Source organism: Orbicella franksi, chromosome 14 (assembly GCF_964199315.1).
Source record: "Orbicella franksi chromosome 14, jaOrbFran1.1, whole genome shotgun sequence".
NCBI classification, from domain to species: domain Eukaryota; kingdom Metazoa; phylum Cnidaria; class Anthozoa; order Scleractinia; family Merulinidae; genus Orbicella; species Orbicella franksi.
Window position 1 is genome coordinate 14107721 of NC_138158.1, and position 18099 is coordinate 14125819.

General features: G+C 40.4%; 1 protein-coding gene and 1 pseudogene across 2 annotated transcripts in view; both read left to right on the forward strand.

Annotated features, from left to right (window-relative positions):
• The window catches only part of LOC145467435 (uncharacterized), a 267594-nt pseudogene extending 249764 nt beyond the window's left edge, over nt 1-17830 (forward strand). Inside the window, exons 2-4 of the transcript XR_014042050.1 lie at nt 13665-14128; nt 15760-16161; nt 17455-17830. The product of XR_014042050.1 is annotated as an uncharacterized LOC145467435 (transcript). The remainder of the gene's footprint in view (nt 1-13664; nt 14129-15759; nt 16162-17454) is intronic.
• LOC145467425 (uncharacterized) lies at nt 1244-9916 on the forward strand. The gene is made up of 3 exons (XM_081450982.1): nt 1244-2036; nt 3034-3402; nt 7476-9916. Exons 1-3 carry the CDS (start codon nt 1920-1922, stop codon nt 7839-7841), a joined length of 852 nt encoding a protein of 283 aa, XP_081307108.1. The 5' UTR covers nt 1244-1919; the 3' UTR covers nt 7842-9916.
• Nucleotides 17831-18099: the final 269 nt, after the last annotated feature.

Sequence of the window (18099 nt, forward strand, 5' to 3'; positions counted from 1 at the left end):
GTCCTATTTGGTCTCAGGCCGCATTTAACTAAGAAGACGAATGTGTCTGATTAAGTGCGTCTAGGTAAATACGAAACCCATTAAACTTGTGTGTTTTTTTCGCAAACAAAGTTCTTGTTACAGACACTGTTGTTCGCTTAATAACAAATTGAGCAGATTCCCATTTTAGGGAAGTGTGTGTGTGTGTGTGTGTTCCGTATTTGACTAGAAGAATCATATATCTCAGAGGTTAAACGCGCCCGTTTCATTGAGTTTGTATGAGGTTTACTGCTTCCTATTTCCCTATTCAGTTTACCGTACAAGTAATACGTCTAAGACGCATTATTCGTTTTCCTAGGTAAATACGACCAATGCGCTTACTTTATAAATTCAATTTAATAGTATGTATTACGTGTTTCTTGAAAATCGTATAGCCTTCGTAGCAATGGTTTCCTTTTCAAGAGCACTCGCAGCTTGTGAAGGACTAGAGCGCGAGGCGGAAGAGAAAAGTTGCGGCGAGGTTTTAGTTCCCTCTCTCATCCATTAGATCTACTTCCCAGAGCCTCTTACTCCAAGATTCTCCGCGCTTCTTGCGCTTTAAGAAAGCAGGCGAATGTTTCGCTAACTAAACCTTACGCAACATTAAACTCTTCTGGAATGCGTGTGCTCAACGATAGCTGTCACCTTTAACCCTCTCGTTCTATTTTCATCTCAACGTACGTGTCTTGGTATTTTTCCAATTTTGTTGTTGTTTGAGATAACAACCCTAAAAAAGAACATCTGGCAATACTTTAACTCTACGCCAGCGGTGCATTTACTAAATTGATTAAGGTGTGTTCATTACATTTATGAACAAAGAATCCGTTCTTTACATCTCAATGCTGGAATATATATCCGATGCATGTTAAGAAACAAACATTAACGTTAGGGTTGAAACCATCCGTAATCAATTAAGTCGTTACGGTGATATCAAAGCGTTTCGCTGCTAGTTATCTTTTTACAAAGTTCTTATCTCTGCTGAAAACACCGCAAAGTTAATCAGTGCATTTCTCAGTCCTGTGCCTTGTCTTTGAAATTCAGTTTAAACACAAGACGTGGTAATACTGTTTGAAAACTATTGTGAGAAATCATTGATTTCTGACAGAGGAGAAATTTTAACCATGGTGAACAATTCAGTCTCACCTGGTTTCTTTAAACTGACATTGTGTCCCAAAACATCTTTTTTCAATTAGTTCTTATGACCTTTATTTAATATACTCTCTGTTTGACGCTTTGGATGTTCTGCAATTCTCTCCGAGTTTTCTTTCTGACCCTGTCGCAGAAAATGGTAAAAGTGATCATATCAACCAGGTTAGAAATTTAAGTAATTGGTTTAAAATGTTCCGCTGACTAGTAATACTCCTTCATTAAACACAGTTGGTTAACGCAAAAAAATTCCTGATTCTCAATATCATTTTACACACCTTCCATTTGTAATAAGTACTCCTTTCATGCCCAAATAAAAATCCATTTCATGCTAAAAATAATTGTAAAATGCAACCTCGTTATGTAGAAAAACCGGTAAAATCTAAACTACTCTTCTTTTACTCTTGAATTACGAGCACTTAAAGTCCCTCCGAAATAAGGAGACAGGACGTGATTCGGCATGCCTGTTGACAGCTAATGTTAGCTCCAGACTAAGCCTTCTGGTGGTTATGTTATAAAAGGTCTCCTTATGTCTCACCATGATTAAAATCTCTTTACCGGGTTATAACCTCAGTTTTGAGAAACTACGTCTTATCTACACTGACTGGCATTAACTTACATTCCAATATGACATTAGAAGACGCGCCTTAAAGGCTGAGCACATAACATCACGGAACCAGTTACGAAACGAGTTCATACCACACAGACGTGAGGTTCTACTGTTATGAAGTGTTGATCCTATTAACTCTTGAAGCATGGCACAGTTTGTGTATTTTACTGCTTTGTTGGTGTTGTGTGGAACTAGGGACTCACTGGAAAGCACCACCAGTCCTCAACTACAAAATACTGGCGATGCCAAGGACTTATGTGAGGTACAAAGTTGTATATAACGGCCTCTTTTAAGGAAAATCAGTCTGTTAACTATGAGATGCAAAGATATTTTGTATGATTTCCAGTATCTCTCATTTGTGGCAGTTACGTTTCTGACTGAAACGTAAAAGGCATATATCTCTGGTCCCAAATCGAGGCTTATTACTCAAATAAGATGTTAGACAAAGCGATATAAGAATGCTTGTTTCCTTAGTCGTAGTAAATTCTCCCAAGGAATGTTAATGATGTCCGTGTTGCTCTCATTAAGAGTCGGCTTCACAAACAAACAAACATTGTTATGTAAGAATTAGAGGAACATATTTGACCTGATTAAGAGAGGTGCAAGGTGACACTCAAGATGATTGATGTAGATATCAACAAGGTGACCGCTGTCTCTAAATTGAGCGGACTTGTTCTTGTCAAAGCAAATCTACAAGGCCACAATTCAAATGACAGACACTCTGACACTGAAATAACAAGTGAATGGTACCGCAAAAATGCAGATTGTGTTTCATGCTGCAATATATATGGACATATATAAGAAACATTTTGTTCTCGTATTGTTTTAGTTTAGAATTGTGCATGCTTTGCTTTCTTCTTAGAAATAACTCATATAAATTTCTTCAAAGAAATCTCTATTTTGCTCCCAGTAAGAGAAGCTTTACTAACGAACAACCATCATTGTTATGTAAGAATTAGAGGAACATATTTGACCGATAAAGAAATAGATATCAAGACCGTGACTATTGTCTCAAAATTGACAGGATTTTTTCTTGTTAAAGCAGACCCACAAGGCCACAAGTCCACTAACAGACACGCTGACACTAAAATTACTGTTAAAACAAGTCACTGATATCGCTAAAGCAGTAAGAGACAAGAATGCGGATTGTTTTTCATTCCACGATATCTATCGACACAAGAAACATTTTGTGCTCGTGTTGTTCAAGTTTCACACTGTGTTTCTTAGTCCAATGAATGCATCTGTTGCTTTCTTCTTAGAAATCCATATCTGCCCATGGATTTCCGGGTATTCCAGGATCCAATGGTATGCCGGGAATGCCTGGTATTCCGGGGCCGCAAGGACCGCAGGGAAGAGATGGAGTTAAAGGACTGACTGGTGACAAGGGATCGCAAGGAATGCTGGGACAAAAGGGAGAGAAAGGAAATGAAGGGCCTCGTGGAAAGAGCGGACCGCCAGGAATGATGGGAATAGAAGGAGCGCGGGGAACTGTGGGAGATCAAGGAATAAAAGGCGATAAAGGAGAGAAAGGAGAAAGCGTGACAAGTCCTTCTAGTGCAGTGCCACAAACCAACTGGAAACAATGTGTGTGGAAGGCTGATGATGGTCGAGATAGCGGTAAGATCAAGGTAAGAGAAAAATGTTCTGATTAAGAATGGTTATCAGCAAAATTACTTTTATCAACTAATGCAAGTTAAAATTCAGATTCAGAATTCGACAAGGATTTATTTGAGAGATAATCATGCTGTTATTAACCAAAGTATTTTTCAGCAGGTTTCATATTATGGTGACGAAACTGATATTACATCTTTAAGATAATGAGAAGTGGAACGGTGACTTGCGTATTGGAGTACTGAGCATGCATTCTCATTTATTCTTTTATCAGTACTTAGCAAGACCAGTGTGACATAAGAATCTTTGTTACGTCCACATACTACGTGATGGAGAATCGTCGAAAACTCAGAAACTTCATACCATCATACTAGATACACAATTTTAGTGCAAAATTAAATCGAAGCCCAGGTTTTCCACAATAATAAACCAGAAACATGAAAATTGGTAAAAAAATAGAAAGGATGAGCCAAAAATAACACGAAAAAAACCCTTACCGACTGTTCCGTTCTAAACAGATAAACAAAACGACATGATAATAAAACATCTACGTCTACTTCTTTAGTTCAGCTTTTTGGTATTCAAATTTGGCGGCTCAAAAATTCACCCAAGAGCAAGCTCTCCAACACGTGACTTAGCACGCCGGATGCAGGTCTGCAATAGAAGCGCAACGATAGTTACAACCCAGTTGTACCACCACCAGTATGAGTCTACTGATCATTGTCAAGATCGTGCAACTTGTATCTGGTCGTAAATCATCGATTCAACTCTCTTTGGGTGCTCAGAACTCAAATATCGTTTTCTGTGGGAATGACATTCAGCTGAGCAAAGTTCTTCATTATGAAATTTTGTCGGCCCCTTCTATGACTTCTATTATTTAGTTGAGTGTGGACTGAGTATTAGGTATTATTAGACGGCTTGGCGTGTGTTTGTTTGGAAGGAAGGAAAAGGACTCGCTAGATTTGATTTCAAGCCTGACACTTGATAAGGGCTTTGCATCGAACTGAGTTTGAGGAAACTATAGTTTTGGGGTGACTGAGATTTGTGTTTGGCTTAATTAACTTCGGGAACGGCATTGAAGGCCCCAATGGAGCAGATATCATGGCATTTGTTATCGTCTATTCTCATTTTTGGACCGAGATAATAAACACAGATGGTAGAAGTGCTATTTTTCGTTATCCCACGGAGGTGTCACAACTATTGTCTTCTAAGCTTTTTCCTTTTCCATGATTTACTTCAATTTTAGATACATGATATGACCACTGTAAAATAGTTTGAGGCAATGTAATGCAAACCTTGTGTAAAATACAACGCCACAATCATAGTGTAACGGAATGTTCTACACAGATGAGTGAACGCTTTTTAAGAGGCCATTATTCCCAAGAACTCACCCAGATTGACTCACTTCTCTAGATTTAAGGGTAGTTCCTTACACCACGCTAGCCTGCGAGCAGGCTCACCTTTGAGTCACGCGCGAGCGGCGAGGAGCGAAGCAATCCGGCAGGGTAGAGTCTTGTGAGGAGGCATCAAGAAAGTGAGCCTGCCTTGATCTCTCGTTCACTTAGATTAACGCCGATCATAATCCAGTTTGTATCGACATTTAATCGGACGGATTTGTTGGCCGATTTGATCCCCCCATAGCAGGGGCAAACTACATCATGAGCGCATGCACGCAGTAACATATTCGCTGTACAGTTTGGAAGAAAGTGTGTATGATTTCTACAAAGCTCCATGTATTTTGACCCGCTATTTGTAGGGTGCTATTGCGAATATCTCTATGGCATCGCTTTCGTGGCTGATCTGGTGATATCCGTAACAGCTCTGGTTCGGTACCCTTCTAGGAAGCCAATATGCCAACCCAGCTTTCCATATCTAGTCACTACCGATGCCTCGCGTACGGTCGAGAGACACTATCATAAACCTCCACTGGAGTGTTTCGGTATAAAATAACCTTCGACAACAAGTAACTAACGCCTGCGTCATCGGGAAAGAATGTTTTGTACCTCGGCGACGGCAAATGGCCATGAGTTGTGGTAAGAAAACAAATCATCCGTGGAGCTCGGCCATGATGACCCTCAGATCTGTGATCAGAAAATAAATTTTCCGTGTTTTTAGCTCGGCAAATTCATTGGTTGTCAGAAAACAAATTTTATGTGTTGTGTAACTCGCTTGTTTGCATATTGGTCCTAAAAAGCCCCAATAGGGAGTGGCCAATTTAAGTATACAGTATACAAACGCCGTGTATTGTAGTCAGAATGGTTAATTCACTAACAAGATGTAAACTTCAAGCGATGTAAACAAATAGAAATACAAAATTTAAAAACTTTTGGCGACGCGCTGTCTTGCAGGGTAACTGGTCAAAACTTTTATTGTCAAGAATATTTGTTACAAGTGTTCGCGACCTGAAATTGAGTTCTAAGTGTCGCCAACCGTTCAAATGCCTTTCCTGGAAAATATTTTGTCCAGTACAATTTAATTTAGCGCTGGCCATAATCTATTCATCGCTAATTCAACTTCACTCGCAGATCGTTATCTGACATTCGATCAAACGTAGGGTGCGTTTCTTTAAGAAAATCCAAGATTGGATTCTTAATTCCGAAAACGGATTTTGCGTTTCTTTTCTAAACAGATTAATCCAAGATCTCTCGAATCATGGTACGTCAAAGGAACCGAAGAATATACTCTGGGCAAGGATTCGGCGGTTTCTTTCCTTGCCCTGCCGGCTTTTCTTCCTTCTGTGTTTTTTTGTTTTTGTTTTGTTTTTTTTACCCAAAATAGGCGGAGGGCTGGGCGGCCCCCCGGGCCCCTCCCCTAGATCCGCCCCTGAATTTCCAAACATTCTAGACACAATGTTTTGCAAACGTTAAGCGGGCAACGAAACAACACGAGGGCGTTTGCCCGTTTACCAACATCATCAAAGACCAGACTGCCAAAGCAAGATCACATGGAATCAAGTGTGTGTCCTTTCTAGACATAAACTTTGACGGTTTTTCTTCGGCAAAACTCTATCAACAACGGATATTACGCCTGCGTGTTGTTTTGAAAAAGTATTGCAATTTTCCCAAGAAATCTGAGCTACCAAAGTTCATGCTTCCGGCGAAAATTAGTTGGCCTATTTTGTCTGCGGTTTCCGGGGTAGAAATGAAAAATTTGTAGAGATCAGAGCAGGCTCACTTTCTCGCCTCGCGGCTTCGCCGCTTGCACTTGTGTTCCAACGGGAGCCTGCTCGCAGACTAACATGTATGCAGGCTAACATACCCACAGGCGGCCCAAGCTCTCAATGTTATCCTTTTTCTTCCTTTTTATGCGAACGTTCAGGCTAACGTGACATATGGCATGTACTATTACATAACGACCGAATTTGACCACGCGAAACATGACTCTCGCCTTGCTGCATATGGAGGTGTTGTGTTACAAAGGTTTAAATTTATAAAGGTTTGTATGGGAATGCAACGGCTTTGCTTGAAAAGCTAATTATTCTTATGTTTTGTGAATAAAATCTACTTACCCTGTTGCTGTGTTGTATTCTTTGTTGTTTGCCAGCTCCTCGGGCCGATCTAACGCGATTTCGGCGAGTTATCGTTCTGTGGGTTTCCACTACTAAAAGAAAGACAAGGCCGGACACTGCTTTCCGGAGTACCCGCCGCTCGAAGCGAATAAATCCACTGAAAATAACCCTGCCGGCTCAATTCCTCCGTAGAATCGAAGAAGAGATGTTGAAGTTCCATGTCAGTTCACTCTCTACGCGATTCCGTCCACAACGCCTTCGCAACGATACATTTATTTCGAGATTGCTTCGCTCGCAAATTCGAAAACAGCCGCGTCACAAAAGTTAGGACACTTTCGCGGTGTTGGGTAACTATAATTAGCCCGACCAGGGGTAGTCAGCAACGATTTGTCAACGGTCAAACCAAAATGCTCCCCGGGTAACCGGCCACTCCCTTTATGGGTTTGACAAATAAAGCAGGAGGGTACCCGGGGAGCTGATGATCGGTGTTCAGTTAATCCCAGTTAATGATACAAATCAAGCCAAAATGTGATGAAATTTATTTATATGAGTTCTGACTTATTTTACTTTCGTTTGTTCCAGTACTGCTCGTTTAATAAGTTACAGTCTGATACTGCGATCAAAGTCTCATTTCAGGGAGTAATGAGAGTCTATGGTTCTTCTGCTAAGTGTAACCGGTGGTTCTTCAAGTTTAATGGTAACGAATGCAGTGGACCAATGACAATCGAAGCTGTTGTGTACAACAATTGGCCATCAGCTGCTGGGAGTCCCAATCTTCACCATCATCGATCATTTGAGGGATACTGTGAAAACATCGCACAGGGCACGGTTAGAGTGGAATTATGGGTAGGACCTTGTTCTGGTGGCTATACTTTGGGTGACGGTTACACTGGATGGCAATCAGTGTCCCGGATAATGATCGAGGAAGTGTCTAGGCCCCAGTCCTAATTAATCAGTTCTCATTGCCGAGATTGTCGCTGCTTAAGCTCATGCTTATGAAAAGTTATTGTAGTCAGAACTGAAATTTTTGTGTGTTTTTAGTGAAACTGTTTTAGCCGTTCGAATGGCTAAAAATAAGGCCATAAATGAGATCAGTGTAGCATAAACATTTTCTAAATTAGGAAATGAACAAAAATTCACGAAATGCATGTAATCTACTTTGCACATGCACTTTACTTATTAATGATGGGAAACTAATTTTATTACATAGTACTTGCACGTAATACCATTAATATAAAATTCTAAGTTGAGCGAGTCAAATGCTTGTTCTAAAAGCTCGGTATGATGACTACTCTACAGATTGTAGTGGCATTGCACTGATGACTAAACAGTGTTTTTTCTCAATGTTTCATGTTACCGAATAATTACTCAAAAGCAAATTTCCATATGTTAAGTTAAGTTAGGCAAGTGATGCGAAAAATATTTGAAGGATAATCAACACGATAACCTTCATTTGGCGTGAAAACACAACATGCTCGGATATCTGTCCTTGGACATTATCTATTCCTCAATGCTATCAGTTCTCCTTGAGCTACGCTCTCGGAAAACTGTTCCCCTCTTGGAACAGATAATGTCCGCAGACAAATATCCGAGCATATTTCCGCACAAAATGGAGGCTACTGTTTATTTAGAGCGGTTTTCAATTGAGTGTCGTTAAACCAAAACCAAAACCAAAGTAATCAAGCCAGTCAATTACAAAAGACACAGATAGTACAGTGAACCAATCAAAACTGAAAGTTATTACATGTACATGTAGCTGACGTAAAGCGCGAGAAAACCTGTGCGAGTAAGTCAGGTTTGGTTTTGGTTTTACTTCTGATTGGATGAAAAAGTGGCGCGAGCTTTTTAAGCCAATCATGTAGCATAATAGTGCAAAACCAATTACTTTACGACACTTAAATAAAAACCGCTGTTTGGAATCTTTATATAATTTAATTGTAGCTTCTTCCACGGATGCATTCAGTTAGTTGGCTTTTAGCACGAAAATACGCTGGAGCGAAGAAAGGAGAGACATGCTTGGGGTCATCCCGCACCGCGCTTCTCCTCTATTCTTTCGGTTGCGCCCCAACTAACTGAACGCCTGAAAGACGCTAATTTAATTGTGACTCTCCCATTGATATTCTATTCGCAGCTTACTCAACAAAATTGACTTATTTTATGGGGAATCATTACAAATTTTTTCAGTTTCATTTTGTATGTTGTCATTTTAAAAATCAGTTTCGTGTTGTGGCACTAACGAGGTAAATTTTAAAAGAAAATAAAGGTTAAAAGTTTACAAGGTGGTACTCGATGGCTTTAACGAGGTGGTCGTGTAAACGAGGGTTTTAGATATAAAATTAACTGAGCTTTTGTTAGGGACCAATGTGGTGTTTGTGTCAGCGGGCCGTAATGATCAAAAGGCGAGATTAAATCGTACCGGCATCTCTTTTGTCACTCTATAGCAAGAAGGTGCGTGCACTGTAATTAGTATAATTAGCCGATCGTTCCCACGTTCGGTCGACATAGTTGCGTGGCCCGTGCAACGGCGATTTGCGCATCTTGGAAAGATTCGAAAGTTGTTCTACGATCGAGGAGAAATAATAAGTAACCTTAAGCACTCGTCTGGGAGGCGCGGTGGCCTCATGGTTAGTGCGCTAGTCTCCGGATCGAGCGGTCCGGATTCGAGCCCTGGCTGGGAGCATTGTGTTGTTTTCTTGGACAAGACACTTCACTCTCACAGTGCCCCTCCCCACCTAGGTTTATAAATGGGTACCGGCGAACTTAATGTTGGGGATAACTCTGCGATGGACTGGAATTCCATCCAGGGGGAGTAGAAATACTTTTAGTCGCTTCATGCTACAGAAACCGGGATAAGCTCCGACCTGGTAGGCCACTTGGCTCGTATGCAGACTCGTATACAGACCTTTTTTTACTTATGCAATCGACTAGCTTTCCCCGAAACCGAAAACAACAGTGTTGAAATGCGTAAGTTGGCTATAAAAAGTTACGATATACCTTCGATAAATCCGCCGAGAAAATTGATGGAAGAGTATTGACTAGCCCCAATATTACAGCTTGCGATTTCCTCGGCTTCGTTGAGAGATATTTGTGCTTCAATCCCTCGTCGTTACACTTTCTCGCCCAATTCTAATTTTAAATTTCCTCGGCTTCGTTGAATCTTTTTTTCTGAAACTCTTTACGAGAATCTTCCCGTTGCACGGGCCAAGCAGGTCGATCGATGAAGAAAACCATTTCGTGTAAGAAGGCGACAGAGTTACCCGGCTGGACCTGCTCGCTGATTGGCCAGAAAAATATTTTTCTGACCAATGAGCGGGACGGAATTCGAACACTTCTGGAGCTGGTTCGATTAGAATAAGTTCCCAGGGGCTCATTAGCTCTTGAAATAAACTTCCACCTGAAAATATCCCTTCGTCCCGGCTAGCAGCCCGTGGGTCTTCGAGGATGTGTCATGACTCACGTGTCTGGAAAACCCATGAAACGGAGATCTTATACTTATCAGACGAATAATTCTTCTAATTAAATACGAGAAAAATAAACCAACTTGACTAATTGAAAATCTATGTATTCAATCTGTAATTAAGCGACCAACAATCTCTCTCACATGGACTTTATTTGTCTCTACAGGAGTTTCATGCCTCTCTTATCTGCCTAGACGCCCTTAATTCTCGTCACATTATTCGACTGTGTCACATTATTCGTCTTCTTGGCAAATGCAGCCTTTGAGGTCAAAAAGGACGTCATTTATGATAATGATGATAATTTATTTTATACATCGCCTTTTGCCAAGGAACCAAGGTCATTTTACATTAATAGCCATGGTTAGAAGAGGCCACTTTACCTAGGGAAATACAAAATCTACCTCGGAAAACTTTTTTTTTGGCGAGTAACCTATTTTATCTTGGGAAAGGTAACCGAGGTTTAAAAGCAATATGGTTTTCACTCCGTATAATGATCCAGGGTTTGTAATTTTAATTGGAAAGTTTATGATGCATACTTGAGTAAGTCTCTCGGATGATTAATAAACAAGAATGACGGAGAGATATTTGTGCTTCAATCCCTCGTCGTTACACTTTCTCGCCCAATTCTAATTTTAAATTTCCTCGGCTTCGTTGAATCTTTTTTCTGAGACTCTTTACGAGAATCTTCCCGTTGCACGGGTCAAGCAGGTCGATCGATAAAGAAAACCACTTCGTGTAAGAAGGCGACAGAGTTACCCGGCTGGACCTCCTCGCTGATTGACCAGAAAAATATTTTTCTGGCCAATCAGCCGGACGGAATTCGACCACTTCTGGAGCTGGTTCGGTAAGAATAAGTTCCCAGGGGCTCATCAACTCTTGAAGTAAACTTTCGCCTGAAAATATCGCTTCGTCCCGGCTAATAGCCCCTGGGTCTCCGAGGATGGTCATGACATTGCCGTGAGTTCATCTGACGTGTTATAATGCACCCTATTTCCGTATTTACTAAACGCATTATTCCCAGTCTTCTTAGGTAAATACGGTCAACACGTCTACCATTTTTGAAAACGTTCAATTTAATCGCATGTATAACGTGTATCACGTGGGAGACAACAGCGGCAAATCGATCCAGCCGGCGACAGTCCATTTCCACTGGGACTTCCATGTTTGAAGCGGAATGGAGACGCAAAGCCGTAGAGAAAGATGAAGAACAAAAACGCCGCCTTGCAGCTCCTCGTCCACGGCCCACCCTCCCGTGCCCTCACTGCCCTCGCAAATTCTATGCAAGGATTGGCCTGCTAAGCCACCTCCGAGGCCATCAAAGAAGAGGATACCGTACTGTCAGACGAAACTGATGCTCGGACACGAGCCAACACTGAAGATGATGGCGACGACGATCACGTGTTTCTTGAAAATCGTATAGCCTTCGTAGCAGTTGTTTCCTTTTCGAGAGCACGGCAGCTTGTAAACGATAGGGACACGAGGCAAACAAGAAAAAAAGTTATGGGGAGTGGGGTAGATTTTCAATTCAGTCAAGTTGGTTTGTTTTAAGCGTCTCGTATTACTCGCCTGTGAAATATAACGTGTCCGTTTCATGAGTCTTCCAGACGCATGACATTGTTGAGTTCGTCTGACGTTAATAAATGCGTCCTATTTCCGTATTTACTAAACGCATTATACGTTTAGGACGCATTTTTAGTCTTCCTAGGTAAATACGGCCTATGCGTCTATATTTTTTTTAAAATTCGATTTGTGGAGGCGGCTTGGTTAGGGAAATAGATTTGTAATCCGGCGGTCTGGGATTTAAATCTTCCTCCTTGCCACTAGATAAACTTCGGTGGTCCTGAACTCAAATTCTCCACGTCTTGTAAATAGCCGACTGGTCGGCCTCAGTTTCAGTTCTGTTTACAATATTAGTTTCTGCATTTGTAGTGTTCAATTAGCCCAGCAGTGCTAAATACCATGAAACTGAGACAAAGTGACATATCTATTTATTCTTATCACGTGTTTCTTGAAAATCGTATAGCCTTCGTATCAGTGGTTTCCTTTTCGAGAGCACAAGCAGCTTGTGAGCGATTGGGACATGATGCGGAGAAAAAAAGTTATGGGGAGTGGGTTAGGGGATAAAAGCACTCTCTTCTGCCTCATCTCGTACTTTTTGTTCCGTTCTTCCACCCCTTCTTGTTGGCAGGGCCTCTCATTCTCAGATTCCACGCACCTCTTTCGTTCCAAGAAAACAGGCGACTGCTTCGCTGACTAAAGCTTACAAAAAGTTACCCATATTAAAAGCCCTTATACAGGGAAGTCCTTTATTTGAGTTAAACGGGACGTGTCGTTGGATAGCATTTTCGTGTTTTCGTAAATTCTGGAATGCATGTGTTCAACGATAGCTGTCACCTTTAACCCTCTCGTTCCATTTTAATCTCAATGTATGTGTCTTGGTATTTTTCCAATTTGTTGTTTTCTCAGAGATAACAGCCCTAAAATAGAACATCTGGCAATGCTTTCACTCCTCGCCAGCGGTACATCTACCAAATTGCTTAAGGTCTGTTCATTACATTTATAAACAAAGAATCCCTTCTTTACATTTCAATGCTGGAATATATATCTGATACATGTTAAGAAACAAACATTGGCCTTAGGGTTGAAACCATCCATAGTGAATTAAGTCGTTACGGTTATATCAAAGCGTTCCGCTGCTAGTTATCTTTTAACAAAGTTCTTATCGCTGCTGAAAACACCGCGAAGCTAATTAGTGCATTTCACAGTCCTGTGCCTTATCTTTGAAATTGAGTTTAAAACACAAGACGTGGTAATCCTGTTTGAAAACTATTATGAGAAAACATTGATTTCTGAGGGAGGAGAAATTTTAACCATAGTGAACAATTCAATCTCACCTGGTTTCTTTAAACTGACATTGTGTCGCAAAACATCTTTTTTAAATTAGTTCTTATGACCTTTACTTAATATACTCTCTGTTTGACGCTTTGGATGTTCTGCAATTCTCTCCAAGTCTTCTTTCTGACCCTGTCGCAGAAAATAGTAAAATTGATCGTATCAACCAGGGTAAAAATTTAAGTAATTGGTTAAAAATGTTCCGCTGAATAGTACTACTCCTTCATTAAACACAGTTGGTTAACGCATAAAAATTTCTGATTCTCAATATCATTTTTACACACCTTCCATTTGAAATAAGTACTCCATTCATGCCCAAATAAAAATCCATTTCATGCTTGAAATAATTGCAAAATGCAACCTCGTTATGTAGAAAAACCGGTAAAATCTAAACTACTCTTCTTTTACTGTAACTCTTGAGTTATGGAGTACTCAAAGTCCCTCCGAAAGAAGGAGACAGGAGGTAACTCCGCATGTGTGTTGACAGCTAATGTTAGCGCAAGACTATGCCTGCTGGTGGTTATGTTATGAGAGGTCTCTTTATGTCTTACCTTGATTAAAATCTACTTACCGGGTTATAACCTCAGTTTTGAGAAATTGCGTCTTATCTTCACTGGCTGGCATTAACGTACATTCCAATGTGACATTAGAAGACGCGCCTTAAAGGCTGAGCACATACCATCACGGAACCAGTTGCGAAACGAGTTCATACCACACAGACGTGAAGTTCTACTGTTATAAATTGTTGATATTTTTATCTCTTGAAGCATGGCACAGTTTGTGTATGTTACTGCTTTGTTGGTGTTGTGTGGAACAGGGGACTCACTGGAAACCACTACCAGCCCTAAACAACAAAATACCGGCGATACCAAGGACTTACGTGAGGTACAAAGTTGAATATAAATTGCCTCTTTTGCCTTTTTGCCTATGTTGAATATGAGATGTAAAGATATTTTGCCTGTTTTTCCAATATTTCTCATTTCTGACAATTCAGTATCGGATCAAACATAACAGGCATCTCTGGTCCCAAGGCTGATTACTAAAATAAAAAGTTAGACAAAGCGATATAAGAATGTTTGCTTTCTAAGTGATAGTAAATTCTCTCAAGGAATGTTAATGGTGTCCGTGTTGCTCCCAGTAAGAGTCAGCTTCACAAAAGAAAAAACATTGTTATGCAAGAATTAGAGGAACATATTTGACTTGATTAAGAGAGGTGCAGGATGACACTCAACAGGTCTGATGTAGATATCAACAAAGGTGTCCGTTGTCTTGAGAAGATTTGTTCTTGTCAAAGCGGACCTACAAAGCCACAAGTCAAATGACAGACACGGTGACACTGAAATAACAAGTGACTGATACCGCTAAAGCAGTAAGAGACAAAAATGCAGATTGTTTTTCATACTGTAATATATATGGTGTTGTTTAAGTTTAAAATTGTGCATGTTTTTCTTTCTTTTTAGAAATAGGTAAGGTAAGTCTGTTTACGAGCCAAGTGGCTCATCAGGCCGGAGCTTATCCCGGTTTCTGTAGCATGAAGTGACCAGGAGTATTTCTACTCCCCCTGGATAGGATGCTAGTCCATCGCAGGGTTACCCCCCAGCATTAAATTCACCGCCGGGTACCCATTTTTATACCTGGGTGGAGATAAACACAGTGAGAGTAGAGTGTCTTGCCCAAGAACACAACACAATGTCTCCGGCCAGGGCTTGAGCCCGGACCGCTAGCTCCGGAGTCGAGCGCACTAACCATGAGAACATACAAAGGAGAGCTACTCGTTTTATATTAAGGAATAGTAACCTATGTTATAAGGTTCGTCTAATCAAGCTTAAGTTATTACCGCTTAATCTGGTTAGAATATCTTGACTTAGTTTTCTTTTTTAAGTGCCTTCATGGGCATATAGATTTCACTCGCGAATTTAGTTATTATTTTTCTTTTCTAAAGGGCAACTCGCGCCGTGCTTCATCAGGGCTGCATTTAAAGACTAACGCTTGTCGTACGTCTTCCTTCCAAGACTTCTACTTCAACAGAATAACTTTGATATGGAACAGTTTACCTGAAAATATCAAGGATTCAGACATTATAAGCTCTTTTAAAAGTAAACTTAAGTCATTTTATTTTAGTAGACTTTTAAACGTTTTTGATGGTGACAATTTTCGTTCTTTTAAATTAATTTGTCCTAAGTGTCGCCGTGTTAATATTTTCTTTGTCTGTACTTGTTAAGTTGATTAGTATATTTTAGATTGTATTTGTGTTATTTAGATTATTTGATTTGTAGTTTAGTCGGGTCAGGGAAGGGTTTTTTTCGGGATATTTTTTAGGGCGTTGGGTGTGGGTGTATTAACCAAGTAGGGGACTTATGTCCTATTGTTAAGTACCTGTACTTGTACTAATCCATAGATAAATAAATAGATAAAAGAATTAGAGAAACATATTTGACCTGATTTTGTTCTCGTGTTGTTTAAGTTTCACACTGTGTTTCTTAGTTCAATGAATGCATTTGTTGCTTTCTTCTTAGAAATCCATATCTACCCATGGATTTCCGGGTATTCCAGGATCCAATGGCATGCCGGGAATGCCTGACATTCCGGGGGCCACAAGGACCGCAGGGAAGAGATGGAGTTAAAGGACTGACTGGTGACAAGGGATCGCAAGGAATGCTGGGACAAAAGGGAGAGAAAGGAAATGAAGGGCCTCGTGGAAAGAGCGGACCGCCAGGAATGATGGGAATAAAAGGAGCGCGCGGAACTGTGGGAGATCAAGGAATAAAAGGCGATAAGGGAGAGAAAGGAGAAAGCGTGACAAGTCCTTCTAGTGCAGTGCCACAAGCCAACTGGAAACAATGTGTGTGGAAAAATCTGAACGATAATCGAGATAGCGGTAAGGTCAAGGTAAGCGTGAAATATTCCGATTGCCAATGGTTATGGGCAAACTGAATTTCTTTTGCCACCTAGTACACGATAAAATTCAGATTCAGAATTGGAGAAGGATTTATGTGAGGGGGAATCAGAATTTTATTATCCAAAGTCTGAGTACATATGGTGTTATCAACCGAAGTATTTTTTCAGCTGGTTTCATATCATGGTGACGAAACTGATATCACATCTTAAAGATAATGAGAGGTGGAATTTGACTTGCGTACTGGAGTAGTGAGCAAGCATTCACATTTGTTGTTTGATCATTACTTAGCAAGACAAGTGTGACATAATTAAGAATCTACGTAGTCCATATGCTATGTAAGGGTGAATCGTTCATACTATCATACTAAATACACAATTTTAGTCCAAAATTAAGTCGAGGCCCATGTTTTCTACAATAATAAGCCAAATCATGAGAATCGGTGAAAAATGGAAACGATAAGCCAAAAAATAACCCGCACAAAACCCTTACCGACTGTTTTGTTCTAAACAGGTAAACAATACGTCATGATAATAAAAAAAGTCTGCGTCTGCTTCTTTAGTGCAGCTATTTGGTGTTTAAGTTTGGCGACTCAAAAATTCAACCAAGAGTAAGCTTTCTAACACGTGACCAAGTTTGCCGGATGCGGGTGTGCAGTGGGTGCGCAACGATATTACCACCTTACAGAGTATGGGTCTATTGATCAGTGGCGAGATCGTCCAACTGGTATCTGGTCATAGATCATCGATTCAACTCTTTTTGGCCCTCAAAATTCAAATATCATTTTCTGTTTAAATTCAGCGGGGACAAGTTCTTCATTATGAAATTTTTTCGGCCCCTTCTATTATTGAGTGTGAATGGGGACTGAGTACTAGGTATTATTAGACGGTGATTGGCGTGTTTTTGTTTGGAAAGAAGGAGAAGAAGATTTGATAGTTTGAGGGAACTCAATCTACTCCTTGTGTAAAACATAACACCACAATGATATAACGACGGTGGTCCTTCTGTTGACATTTCAGTGTAATGGAATGTACTTCACTGAAAACCGAACGCTTTTTAAGTGGCCGGGTGCTTACCATTTACAAAAACTAACCGGTTGGAAATTTCAGGCATAAACATGAAACAATTAAATTCGACGTTGTGGGAGAGGGAATCGTTATAAAGTATAACCACATCAACTAGAGAGACTAAAAAGAGCAGAAAAATAGTATCACCTCAAATCACAGCCCATATTTTCTGAGGCTTTCCAAATGCAATGGGGCGAACCATTTGATTTTCCAACTGGAATGTCCGGTTTTCCCATGTAAATGGTAAGCACTCCTGCAGTCTCATTCCAGGGAAACATGGCAGTCTCTGGTTCTTCTGCTAAGTGTAACCGGTGGTTCTTCAAGTTTAATGGTAACGAGTGCAGTGGACCAATGACAATCGAAGCTGTTGTGTAGAACGATTGGCCATCTGGGAATCCCAGTCTGCTTCATCATCGATCATTTGAAGGATACTCTGAAAACATTCCACAAGGCACGATTAGAGTGGAATTGTGGGTAGGACAGTTGTCCTGGCTATACTTTGGGTGACGCTTACACTGGATGGAAGTCAGTGTCCCGGATAATGATCGAGGAAGTGTCTAGGCCCCAGTCCTAATTAATCTCTTCTCATTCTCGAGATTGTCGCTGCTTAAGCTCATGTTATTAAAAGTTATTGTAGTCATTACTGAAATTTTTGTCTGTTTTTAGTGAAACTGCTTTAGGCGTTCGAATGGGTAAGAATAAGGCCATAAATATGATCAGTGTAGCATAAACATTTTCGAAATTAGAAAATCACGAAAAAAATTTACGACATGTAATCCGCTTTGCACGTAGACTTTATTTAATTATGATGGGAAAGTAATTTTATTACATAGTACTTGCATGTAATACCTTTAAAATAAATTCTTAGTTAAGCAAGTCAAATGCATGCTCCA

Bases quoted from the DNA above. Each gene is read 5' to 3' on its own strand.
- LOC145467425 (XM_081450982.1), top strand. From the start codon at position 1,920: ATGGCACAGTTTGTGTATTTTACTGCTTTGTTGGTGTTGTGTGGAACT. The intron at 2,037-3,033 runs GTACAAAGTTGT...CTTTCTTCTTAG, and splicing joins ATGCCAAGGACTTATGTGAG to AAATCCATATCTGCCCATGG. The intron at 3,403-7,475 runs GTAAGAGAAAAA...CGTTTGTTCCAG, and splicing joins GAGATAGCGGTAAGATCAAG to TACTGCTCGTTTAATAAGTT.